Consider the following 13,565-nt stretch of genomic DNA (forward strand, 5'->3'; position numbering starts at 1 on the left):
TTGAGACTCCTCTCTCAGACTGGTGGGAAGACTTTTCTACCTAACCTGCTTATGGAGGCCTCTGGCATAGGAAGGGTACTGAAGGCACTAATTTCTAGGTGTGGAAGCCTGAAAGTTAGCCTCGTACTTCCTTCTCTAAATATGACATTGCATCTTGAATCCGCCCTGCATCCCCGTGAGTTAATGTACTGTCACACTGAATGGGGTTGAACAGACCATTCCATTGTCACTAGAAGGTGACTATGCAAAAATAGCAGTAGGTTGCACTTGGTTTTGAGATGTAAAGAACTGAGAAAAGGCAGTGACATTTAAATTTGGTGACTAAGGTGTCTGGCAGACTCCACAGGGCTGTGCTGTAAAGCCTGGTGCTTCAAAGTCTCAGCTTTGAATAAGCAGCACTGGAATTCAAACTGGTCTTTGCTGGGGACAACAGAGATGTGATGCTTTCTGAATTCCAGGAGAAAGGAGTACCCCCATGAAGAGGAGTGACAACTTTGTACTGCACATCCATCCAAACAGACTCTGTCTGGGTTAGACAACTGAGCAAACTTTGCTTGGTTGCTAAATCTTCTCTCTCAAATCAAATACAAGCACAGAAACTGTTACCTAAGCTGTTAGACTTGGAAACAGAAGAGTGCTCAGGAAACCTTTTCTATAAAGGATAGGGATTTAAACCTTAAAATCAGGGAAGATCCACTGATATTTAGGCTCAAGGTAAAGAAGTTGTAAAAAACCTGTAACCCAGTGTCGAATGGTATAATGTGCAGTTATGAATCAATGTTTACATTTTCAATGAAATGAAGGGCTGTGTGATAGGGAGAGACCTCCTAGTGACATGTAGTTTACACAAGATCCATCTCTCAAATCTGTTTCAGGATCATATGTCTGTAAAGCAGAGTCAGAGAAGTAAAACAGAGAGGTTGAGCACATGCATGCATCTGTTTTGTGTTTACTAAGCTGATTTCTCCGCCGTCAGCACACATGATGTGTCAATTCAGGGTATAAAATACATATCAGATGCTGATTTGTTTTCTTCAAATTCAGATTTCAGCAATATAGCACCATGTGTGTTTACTCTGCCTCTTCCTTGAGATTGTAGAGTTTCTCGTGGTGAGGTCTTTCTATTTTGAAATTTTGGTTTTACAGTAAATCCTGCTACAGTGATTCAGACACAGCTTTCACAGGTCATATTCTCTATACTAAAGTGATATTTTTAGCCCTTGGTAATTTCTTTGCTTAAAAAAAATTGCAGCTATCGGAAAATATTCCAACTCTGTTATCAAATTTGTGGAAGAATTCTTTAGCAGATTTAAATCTTGATAGAATAATTTCATTTATCACCATTCCACAAGATCAAATTTACATAGTATTTCCTAATACTCTTCTGTAATTTGATGTACCTGTGTACATGGATTACAGGAAATAAATTGAACTTATAATCCTTTCTCAGGTACACTTGATTTTTACATAGAGAGACTGAAATTATTACTGATGTAATTTTGTGCTGTTTACCTTTGCAAGATGAGAGCCATAGGATATAAGAGCAGTAACCACGTTATTTTGTTTTTTACACCATTAAACGTGGTATTCTGCAGATAATATAACTTTATGGACAAAGTCAGCATCTTGAATGTCTGAAAATAGCCAAATTATTATGAACATCACAGAAATTGTTGTTATTTCTTTCCAAAGCATTTGGAAAATCTCTTGAATATTATGAGAATGTTTTAGGCAAATTGCATCTTTTTCCAGATGATAAATATTGCAGATCAATACATCACAGTTTTCAGGTGGATTTTCTTGCTTATGTGTGTAAACTGAATGGATTGTACTATTAAATTTTTATAAGCATTCTCTACTTGTGAAGAATATATTACTGTCATCTATACAAATGCTTTTAATCAGCTGTACTACTTTTGTCTTAAGAATAACATCGAAGTAATACAGAACACAGTAACTGAAGAACATCTTGGGTTTTACATGATGATAATTAGGTGAGAACCCAGTGTCTTGGAAAATTGACTTTTTTATACCTGTATGAGTATGTTTTAAGTAGAAGGCTTTTTTCAGAACCCTGAATATTATAGTTGTGCCTGGAAACAATTACAAAAGCTCTATTGAGTCAACTTTTTCCAAGGAAGTGAGATTCAGTTCTCCATTCACACATAAGCAGAAGATAATTCCCTGCATGAAAACTACTGAGGTTTCTGTTAAGGATGTAATCTGAAGGCTCAGCAGTAAGCTCAGCCAGAGCTTACCTTGACAAAGGTCTGTAAGTACTATGAGGAAGGTGAAATTGCAAACTCTGATTATCTGACGCTGTCCTGTGCTCCGTTTTCCCCAGCTGTTCCCCACTAGACAGCTTTGGTTGCTGAGTTCCTGGTCTCACGCTGGTGAGCAGAAGCTCCGAGTTAGAAGAGGGTCCTGCTGGAGGTGTGAGCACCCACTGAGAGCCAGGCTGGAGTATCTCCTCTGGGTTTGGTGGGTGTGGGAGGACTGTTGCTTTGTTTTCTAAGGAAATCTGTCGCTTCAGTTTACATCAGAGCAGTTACAACAAAGAACCATGAGACATGTTGAACTCGTGGTACATGCTGATGTACCAACAGAGTATAAGATTTATGTAGATATTTTTGAAGTACCCTGACCTTAAATACATTTTCATGTTGAAGTCAGTAACAGCTTTGGTTTTATGCAGTTAGATGAGGTGCCTCCAGCTACCCCAGATATTTGTGTTACTGGTGAATATAAACACATAATGCAATAGGAGATCCACAATGGTCTGTGTGGGTACCCTGCTCCATTCTTGGCTTGCTTTTTTAACCTGTGGCTGTATGACCCAGTCATCAAAAGGGGCCACCTGAAGGCTGGCAGTTTTCTTTTTATAAATACGAAATTATATAAAATTCATTGCTTTCTGGGTGCATACTGTAAGACTTCCTGTAATACTTTAACAGCTACTTGGTAGAAGTGATGATCAGCACTCTCCGAATTACGACTATAACTCTCAGAATTATGACTATTTATAAATGTAAATAAGGCTGCTTTTGGATGTTTCAGCAAGAGGTGACAAACCACTGTGCCACTTGGGACTAGCTAGAAGACTGTGGCACACTCTCACAGAACTGAGGAGTGTTGATTCATTCTGCTGTGCTGTCTGAACTGTATTATTGTAATTCCTTTCACTGGGCAGGAAGCCACACATCGAAGGGGTCTGAGCACACAACGTGGGCTGGCAGAACACTGAGCCCCTGCTGCTCTGAGGGTACCATGACTGCTCATAAGTGGATTCCTTTGCAAGGTTTTTTCCTCTCAGAGTCTGTGAAGTTTCTCCTTTCTCATCCTTCTCTCCTGCTTGTGATGTATTAACTGCACCGATTTGCCCCTGAAATGGGAGGGCTGAGGAGAATAGGGAGCCATGACTTTAATGGTGGTACTTGGAAGTAAAATCTATAACTCCCAGTGAGTTCTTTACTAGTGGGTAAGTGCTTTCCTTTTTTAAATGTGTCAGCTAAGTGCCAAACTCACTTGTGAACTCCTGCCATGTTTCATTCAGGGTTGGCAGGAAGATAACATGGAAACAGTTTTCAGAGTTTTAAAACATTATGTGAAGGTGAATGCTTCCCAGTTGAATACTAAAAAGTTAATTTCTGTGCAGTTATGAAGGTCAGATTTTGCTCTGAGAGTTTAAGGGGTTAGCTTTGTGCTATCTTCCCATGAAAACTACCGTAACAACGACAAATAATTTTTCTGGATTAGCACTTTGTAAATAGATGTGAAAATAGCTCGGTTCTGGTATTTATTTTTTTTTTTTTAATCTTGTTTAGTTTTAAATAGATAGTTGTTTACAAAACCTTATAAGGCTAGGAGTAATTTCACAAGCTTTAGAAGTCCTCCATATTGTTCCATTTTTTAATACCTTAATCTAATTTAGGGACCACATATACATTTTACAGCACTACAGTCAAGAGCCATGATGGTAACATCTGAAATTCTGCTTCATCCTCTTTACAAATATAAGTGAACCCAAAATAACTCCTTGGCTCCTCAAATAAGTAAAGTATATTTGAAGCTCACATACTTGCTAGTGTTCCTTTCCTGAAGTTATTAGAATCCATAAGAACTAGGGATAAGTGTGTGAGCAGTTGCAGGCACTGGTGGGTGGGTTCCTCTTGCAGCTGTTCATTCCAGGAGTCTTTTTGTGCCACTGTCTCTTTTTTTCATGTTCTTGTGTCTAAGAATGTTCTGCTGGTACTTGCATGGTATGTACTCCAGCTGTAACTTAATTTCCACCCTAGTGAAATTCCGTGGTGAGTTTTCACGATAGCGTGCTCTCCTCACAGCGTGGGTATTGATAAGCACCTGCTTGGCTGAGGATGTTTTAGAGTATTAGGGTGGTGGTGGCCTGAAAGTCAGAAATAGCTGACAAGGCTGTTTTGTTTTCTTTAGGGAGGCTGTGCTTTGTGTGCACATATCACTTGCCAAAGGTATTATTTCACTCAGCAATACCAACCTTATTTTTAATCTTTTTCTTCCTCGTAACATGCAAATTTTGTGTCTTTTTCTGTAGCAGTGAGAATTTTCTTTGAGTGAAAACACAGATATTCCATATTCAACTAATTAACATGTTAAAAACATACTGGCTTGGTGATAGTTTTAGGCCATATTAGACAACTCAGAAGTATGAATTTTTCAACAAAGGTAGATTAAGTCAAAGTTTTATTAACTCTAGAGCTTCATGTAGTTTATAACAGGCTGGATGCAAGATCTATGGAAGAACCCCTGATTCTGTGTGGTTCTGGGCTGTGGTTCCTTCATTTACACCTTTTTTTTTTTTTTTTTTTTTTTGAATGTACATGGAATAAATTTTAGTTAAATAGCATTGTTCCCGTTTATATGTAATCAACCACATAACCCAGTGTTAAATAATTTAGAATCAGTCTGGGGATATGTTCTTGTTATTGAGCTGTAGAGTCACATATAACAGTAAAAGCAACTTAGCCAAAGGGAGAGTTTGAAAAAAGGAGGACCAAAAAATCTGCAGCCAGGCTAGAGATGCCTGTACTACCCTGGGTTTAACAGTATTATTGCAATTTCGGCAACTTTTTTGTAAAAAAGTGATACTAGAATATCATCTAATGTAATATTAGAAGAGGATTAATGCAAATCATGAGTTAGAAATAAGAAAGAAATATCATGTTACCCATCTACTCTAAGGAGACCTCAAGCTAGTGCTTTACAAACCACAGTTTGTTTTTCTCTTCCAGCATTTCAGAGTTCAGCATGTGATTGTTTCTCAACCAACCTGGAACTGCAGCTTAAAACCCCTCTTGGTTTTAAGAGTTCAAAAGAAAGAACTGGTCAGAATGAGCTGAAAAAGATCAGGCTTCATATGAATAGTGGTGAAGTCGTGATTGCAATCTGCCTAACTCACTCTAGTAAAATCTTTGTCCAAACTTTGAATAATTTTTTCCCCCCGTGAATATTCCCAAAGACAGATATTTGTTCTGTGCAGTTTTTGAGCTGTCATTCCAAGTCCGTAACTAATAAAACCATAACAACCACCAAAGTAATAGTTAAGTAATGTGGCTTTGTAGCATTTCAAGTGATGAGTAAACCATCCCAGTCAATTGGCATTTGGCCACTCCACTATGTAATGGTGTTTTTAATGAAGTATTGCCCTAGCAACAGGTCTGGATGACATTGGGTAGCTGGTTGCTGCTGACTCTTGGAGATAAACCAGACTTTTAGGAACACATGTGTAATGTCTGAAGGTAAAATAACCCAAAATAAATGCATCGGCTCTACTGGGAACGTAGGATGGGCCACATCAAGCCAAAGTCTGACTTACTGACTTACGAATTTAATCCTTCTGTGGAAGTGTTTCTATACGGTGAAAATGAAGCCATCCAAGAAGTGCAGTGGTTGAAATCTGAGAATAAAGTAAAGCAGAACTGAGAAGAAACTGTATTGCAGATGATTTTAAGAAAAAATATCAGTTGTTTTAAAGGCTTTAAGAATTCTTGTACTGTAGGAAATACTTGTGGATGTGTTATTTCAATGGAGAAACTTTTTGAGGAAAGAGGATGCAGTGAAAATTAAAAGCTTCACTTGCTCTGGAAGAACCAGCAAGTGAAAAAAGGCATGAGAAGTAGAAAGTTAAGCAAATTCAAGTGAAACTAAAATGTGGTGGTGTTTTTTTTATTAATGGATTTTTATTTAGAAAAACAAAAGTGATGGCTAGGACATTGAGCAGTTTGTTACGTAACACAGCCAAGTCAAAATTCAACTGAGGATCTAGATCAATCTAGCAAAGTAGTATCATAAGATAGAGAGATCATCAGAAGTCTGTAAAAGAAAGGCAAAAGCCTTGGTCGAGTCTTTTTTCTTCCAGTTCATTGTGGATGATATCTGAAAATCCAGTTTAAAGGCAGAAAAAGTTGCCTTTATAAATGTAAGTGGGTCATAAAAGTATTTACTCTTACAGTTGTATAATGTTATGCCTTCCAAATGAAATACTGTGTTAAAGTACACATGAAACTCATTTTTAAGACTCACATGGAATTTTCTGATAGTCTAATAAACTTTTTTTTTTATTATTTTAAAGATAAAAATACAGACATTACTGTAAAGGATAACGTGGATGATTTCTGCCTTCGAGATACATTAAGCATTGCATCCACGGATTCCTTTGTTTCCACGGCTGAGGTAAGACTCCTAAAGATTGCTTTTTTAAAGATTTATTGATCTATTTGAACAGTGAACAGAAGAATCCTAATTTTTTTGCTAATCATTGTAAGCAAAAATATATTTCTCTTATGGGGAAAAAGGAGTTTTTCCAGACTTCGTTGGAACCAATTGTTTTGGAGGGTTTTTTGGTGTACTGGCATAATGCATCCCCAACTCCTCCTAAACAGAAGTTGCTTTTGAAAATTAGACCACATTTTTGTGACTGAAGAAACAGTCAGTTGAGGCTGCAGTAGTTCCTTTCACCATGATTTATATTTTTCTGTCCTTTTTTCCTGTTGCTTTACCATACTATAAAGATGTGTGAAGAAGGCTTGGTATTGTTTAGACCTGGAGGGGTTTTTTGGAGAGGAAATGATAAGAAAGTGACCTGTTTTAACGTGCCCAATGTGAAGGCACCAGTTTGAGCTGTTGCTCTGCTGTTGCTCCATGAGTTAGCAGGAGCCGGGGGTCTGGGCTGTCCTGGAGCCCTGTGCCGAGCTGGGGGAATCGTGTCTGGCTGTGCAGGTGTGGTGTGAGCAGGGAGCCCTGGGGCTGGCAGGGACAGTCCCTGGAGAGCGGTGGCACTGCCAGGGAGCTCCTCACTGCCACGCTGGGGAGCTTCCTCGGCAACGTGATGTGCTTCCTCTGACTCGCTCCCATCCTCTGGGAGGAGAGTGCAGGGGATACACGAGCAGTGTGGCTAATGGCCTGTCAGCTGGAGTCTGCTACAGCTCCCTGGAGGCATCTGAAAGAGGCTCCTGAGCAGTGACACACTTACTTGGTTGAGGGATGTCTCCTTCTCTAGTCTCTGGGGAGCTGAAGTGATCTTGAATAACACTCTTCTCCAAAGAACAGGAGAGGCAGTTGGCCTCAATAGATCCATTTTGAGATAGATATTGCTCTCATATATGCACTACAGCCGAGCTACTGAAATCAGTTGCAAAAAGAGAGAATTGCACACACATTCTTTGCAGTTGTTTTGACTGTCTATTATAGGGTTTGTTTTTCCGTAATGTAATTTCCTTGATTTAGTAATTCACATTAAATTGTGATTTCCTTGATTTAGTAACTCACATTAGGTTGTGGTGTCGAGCATCCATTCCTAACGAGGATTGTATCCATAGAGATTGGCTACTCTTTGCTGTAATTTGGACAAGACCACAATTCAAGCTTGCTTCAACTCTACCAGCTCATGAGAGGAACTGTAAACCTTCATAGTTTGTACACTTTGTATCTGCTTTGGTGGGGTTTTTCCCATGAATTTTCATAATGCTTTTGCAAGTATGTGAAGATGGGAACAACCCCTTATGCTCATTTGTGCTACTTGGCTTAAAAAAAAAAGGCAAAACCAACCAATGAAGGAAGCAAACAGAACACCCCAGGATGTATCATCCTCCTCTACTGAAGCTTTATTGTCCCAGTGTGCTAAAAAATATTTGAATCAAAATCGGGCATGTAATTGTCTTTAAGCATCCTGAAAATATTCTCCACATTTTGATACCTCAAAGCCACTTCTGTCAACTTGTTCTTCCAGGTCAAAGTAATGCAGATTTTCTCTTCCTTTCCAGCTGTTCTAGCCTTTGCCAATAGAACAAACTCCCTTTTCTCAGATTTTATTGAAGAATCTGGTGAAATTCTTAGGTGACAGAATTCCTGAAGATTAATAGAACATGAACAATTTTCAGTTTGGTGTTCAAGCCAGAATACCATCAATGTTCTGGGTTAATTAGGAGGCACTAGGCTTAAACTGCAGGTTCAGTTAACTCGGGCTACAGGGCATCATTCTGTGGTGCAGGGAAAAGAAAGCTGTGAATTGGTGTTCTCCTACAAAAACAGTTCCCTTGATTTGATACTTAGTCCATCCTCAGGAGGGTGTGTGGCAGGGAAATGCTTCACGTTAGGTCCATGAGAAGGAGCAGTAACAACTTCCCAGTATATTCAGCTATTAGTAGAGAACAGTAATTGCTTTGATTTAACAGAATTAGAATTGACATACCAGATTCTTTTATTCTAGACGTGATGATGTCAAGTAGCTTCCTCTTGCTTATCTACTTCTAATTTTTTTTTTCTTGCACAAGGGAAACAGTGGAATGTTTTAATTTAAACTAAGAGGTCTGAGGCTTTTCCAGCCTTGGATTTTTCTCACCTAAGGGCCAAATGAGGCAATTCTTTCATCATAAGCTCCCTGATTGCAGTTACAGTATTAGTAACTGTCATAAAGTCCATGTCCTGAAAGAAATATTTAGTAAAGTTTTCAAATCTGAAATTCATATTTGTTTATACTGCTCTGTGATCATGCCCTACTGGAATTAATAATTTCACCTTCCAGGAGATTAAAATGTGGCACCATTTTCTGTGGCCTCATCACGCTGCAAGCGTGTGTTGACAGTTCCTTGGCTTCCTTCTGCTCTGCATCCTGTCCCAAGGAGCAGGACTGAGTATTTTGTGTGACTCTGATTTTGGAGGCTGGAAACTGTGTTCATGTTTCAGTGCTGACACGCAGTCAGGTCAAATTTAGCTCCCTGCCCGCAGGAGAGAGAACATTCATAAAACAAGACACAGATAGATGTTTGAATGGAAATTGATAGGGATACTGCTTAGGAGGCAACAAGAATGTCATGCTGTGTTGTATTAGAACAAAATATAGGAAAGAGCTGTACAAAACTGGGGCAGTTTGGCAGGGTTTGCATCACGTGCCCTTTTGATGAGCTCTACAGGATAGCAGGAGGGTGTGCCAGAACTTCATCTTGGCTATGGCGGGTGCTGAGGATCGCTCATTTGATGACTTCTCAATCAGAGTTGTGCCTGTCCGGATACCTACAATACACAGGTGTCTGAATCCTTGTAAAGACAATTTAGACACAGTTGCCAAGCCCATGACCAGACAGGCTGCTATTCTTAAGCACACTTATGCTCTGGAAGCACTGCAGAAGGGATGGGAAATACAGCTCTTTGCCCTAATTAAGTTACTAATACTACTTCTACTGGATAAAGAGTGGTATTTTCTTCCCTATTTGAGCCGGCTGCCATTAGCTTGTGTTGATGAGGGTTAGTATGCTTTTCACAGTCTTGCTTTCCCATCTACTGTGATCAAAATAGCTGCCACCTTTGGCATCAGTGCAGTAGTGAGTGTGCCAGATAAAGGCCTCTGCCCTCTCCTCCCTGGCTTCTTTTCCATCTTCCTAACACAGCCTCTTTCCTGCTCTCCCTGACAGTGAGTTTTGTTGCTGCTTCTTCATTGTCAGAAATGCATTTATCATGCACTTATTATGCACTTACTTTTATGTTTTGACTAGCACTGAATCTGTAGGTCTGTTATCAAATAAACTTTGCTTTCCTTGTTAAAATGTTAACCCAGTCCAAAGCTCGGGAGATTTTTTAGACTTGTGAATAAAGCCTTCGCTGCTTTTTATCAGTAACAGCCTTCCCACTTTCTTCCAGACCTTAGGTGGAACACACTACTTCATCATTTCAGTTTATTAAGATGCCATCTCAAAACTTTTTGGTTACTGATCACCATCACATCTTCCAACTCCCCAGACAGGTTTCATTTTCATCAGCTGCAGCTATTTACTTTTTTTTAAGGAAATCTTTTCTCTGAATGTCTTTATATTTTAAAGAGATCATCATCAGCTTTTTTCATATAGGGTAAACATAATTCTCAGAATGTGAGGAATGCTGAATGTGCCAGTAAAGTGACCTCTCTATTAGGGGAAGCAAGTAAGAATTCCTAAAAGGTCTAGCATTGTTTATTTTGGTACATTCATGTAGGTGGTTATTTTGGTAGTCAACAAGGTCTTGATGCACAGCTGAGAATTTTTTCTATTTATTAAGAAACAACTTGTGGGTGGCAAATAAGAGTACTGAGCCTGTTCCTTAAACCAAAGCAGTCAGGGCATCCCAGACCTAAAAATGATTGCAAGTGGCAACAGTTTGATGCTTTAGAGCAATGATTTCAGCATCTCTTTACTGCAGATACAGCCCTAAAGCTGAACTGTCCAGAGAAAACTGATTAGCATCTCTGGAACAATGTCCATGTTATCATCTGCAGAGGCTGCTCTGCAACACAGCAGGCCTCCTTAGACACAAGTTAGAACTACAAGCTTTGGAGTTTTGAAGATGCATGTGTTATTTTAATGTGATGATCTTAGGTATCCACTGCAAGTCATCATAAATGTCCTTGTGGTGGTCTCTCTTTCTTGAGCCTTGAATGGATATAGGTAAAGCCTTACAAAATGAGTTTGCTGCTACAGTGTCAAACATCTTTTATCTCTTCTTTGTCTGCATTTTCATTTTCTTCTCCATGTACCTCCCTGACACTGAGGAAGTAGCAGACACTTAGGGGCTGGCATGTCCAGTCCATCACCTCAAGCCTCTGTGTTCCTGGCCACTGCCAGCGCTGTAGGCAGCTGTGACCTGGCTCCTGGTCATCCCTGGAGGTGTGTGAAGTGTCTCAAGGTGGCAGTGGCTGTGCACAGACGTGACCACCTCAGAATTTCAGGAGCTTTCAAGTGTGCAGCTCACCTGTGATGCCAAGATGTTGGATGCTGGAGCTTTCTGGTAACTTCTCATGAGTACCCAATCCCTGCTGAGGAGTTAGGTGGTACTTAGGTGTACGCAGTGGGATAAAAAGCAGGTACCTGAATAAATATCATGAGCACCTGCCAATTTATATAAGGTGCTTACAGTGAGCCATCTAACTGAAAACTAACCTTTCTGCCCACCTTTTTCCTCAAAGGTAGCAAGTCCTCAGAGACTTTTACAACGAAGAGTTCCTTTTCCTTTTGATGTCATCTTGGGAGATTCTTATCTAGAAAATGTTGTATGCTCTGAATCTTGTTAAATATCGAAGAGGATTTGTGAATTTTCCTAATAGCTGAACTCTTGTACATTAGAAATGTGGATGTATCTTTACAAATCATCTCTAATGAGTTTTACTTTAAGCAGGGTGTTTATATAGGCAAGCTTTCACCTTATTTAATCTCAAAGAATGGCCCCTACTGGTTGCAAGATCATTTAAAGCATAATAATCTATGCTACATCTATATATTGTTACATCTATATACTTTCTATGTCTGCATATAAAATACTGATGTAGCAATATATTTTTAAATAATGGAAAGCATCAAAAGAAAATCCCTGATGACTCCAGGAGCATTAATGGTGCAACTTCAGAGCCTGTCTGGAATCACTTTTTCTAGTTAAACATTTAGGGTCTGGTTTTCAGTTGGTTTGGTTTTTCTCCCCTTCACTTTTAAATTCCAAGAGAAACCAGCAGTAGAGGAATTTGCTCCCCCTTTCCAAATATTATTTGTTGGAACTTCAATCTGTAATCAAAATCATCTTCTCAGGGGAAGAGCAGTTAGACCTTTCTCTCCTGATATTTTATTTCATCTGTTAGCATGACAGGGATTGCTTTCTTTTTAAAAAAGCTAAATATAATCAAGGACCTCACCCAGTTCCCAGGTATCAGTCCCTGTGACCCCAAAGGCAATGATCAGCCATCTTCATGTGTAAAGATGTTACCACCTGAGGTGCTGGCAGCAGATGAAGGTTACCTGCATCTCACTGTGGAAATCGCCAGCCCTAATCCAGTCCCACTCAGTTTCATAAATATCTGAAGAAGGTGAATTGCCTGAAATTCATCATACTTGGCTCTATGGCCTCAGTGACGGAAGCTGCTCAGCATTTATTTACTTGAAAATTTTAATGGAGGCTTAACAGAAAGTAATACTTCAATGTGATCTTTTGAAGTCATTCTAAGATATAGATTAATCTTTTATGTAGTTCAGTTACCTTGAGAGTTATTTTTAAAGATGTTTCTATGCTCAGTTTTAATAGCCTAGAAACGCAGGTTTGTTTGCCCCATGAAGGATATTGGGAAAAAAAAATTTAAAAAAGCACTAGAATTAATTTTCTCATTGTTAGCTAAACTGAAGGATGTCTAAACATCAGATTTTTTTTTAAATCATTATTATTATTATGTAATCTTTGTTGTGAAATTGTAGCTAGACGTTTTGTGGATTAAATATGATACCCTGTAAACAGGAGTTCTCTGTATTATTTATGTGCTTTGATTTATGGATCTGGTTTTGGTTTTTTCTTTTAAAATGTCTTCAAGTTCATGTTTATTTCTATGTTAACCATAGAATTAAAACTGCAAATAATGAAAACCTTTCAGGGAGCCTGTAGTGTAAAACCCTGAATACTTATGGTTTATACAATATGCTTTGGTAGCTGGCAGACTTATTTACCAGAGAAACGAAAGCAGGGGTGGGAGGGTGTTACTATTTCCAGCTTCCTGAAGAATTGTATGGTGCAATCATTCTGTACTCTCTGTCCTGGCAATTGTTTTAACAGCTTTGAGTCCCATTAGATTTACTTGACTAGACAATTCAAAAACTTAACTGGGCAAATTAAACACGAAAGTAAGCTGCCTTTATTTTGTTAATTAAAAAGTTTTGAAGCTTGAAACTGTAGCTTTCAGATTTTAAGAGTTACAAAGTTGAGTCTTATGTCCTGGTGTCTCTGTTCTGTTCACTTGTTGGTTGTTACCCCTTTGTTTTAAGCAGATGCAGAAAAGGATGCATCTTTCAGTAGAACATCAGGACAACTTCTTTGATTTGTTTTATCTTTACAAAAATGATGTCAGCAAGCTCTTTGATGAACTTCCAAACATTTTTTTTTCAGCTTTCAGAGCACAGAGATGTTCGTAGCACGTATGGTCTGGATTCCCTTTGCCACTGTCCCTTGTATGAAGAAGCCATGCACTTAGCAGAAGAAGGCAAGATTTATTCACGGGTGTTAAGGTATTGATTTATGTCTATTTAATTATTTCC

The 13,565-nt window shown here is 38.9% G+C and overlaps 1 protein-coding gene across 1 annotated transcript in view; it reads left to right on the top strand.

Moving 5' to 3' along the window:
* Nucleotides 1-13,565, top strand: part of MIGA1 (mitoguardin 1) — a 35,730-nt gene that overhangs the window by 15,366 nt on the left and 6,799 nt on the right. Inside the window, exons 8-9 of the mRNA XM_040072293.2 lie at nt 6,605-6,705; nt 13,417-13,535. Of these exons, the coding sequence (XP_039928227.1) occupies nt 6,605-6,705; nt 13,417-13,535 (220 nt within the window). The remainder of the gene's footprint in view (nt 1-6,604; nt 6,706-13,416; nt 13,536-13,565) is intronic.

This window comes from Hirundo rustica, chromosome 9 (genome assembly GCF_015227805.2).
Source record: "Hirundo rustica isolate bHirRus1 chromosome 9, bHirRus1.pri.v3, whole genome shotgun sequence".
In the NCBI taxonomy this organism is placed as follows: Eukaryota; Metazoa; Chordata; class Aves; order Passeriformes; family Hirundinidae; genus Hirundo; species Hirundo rustica.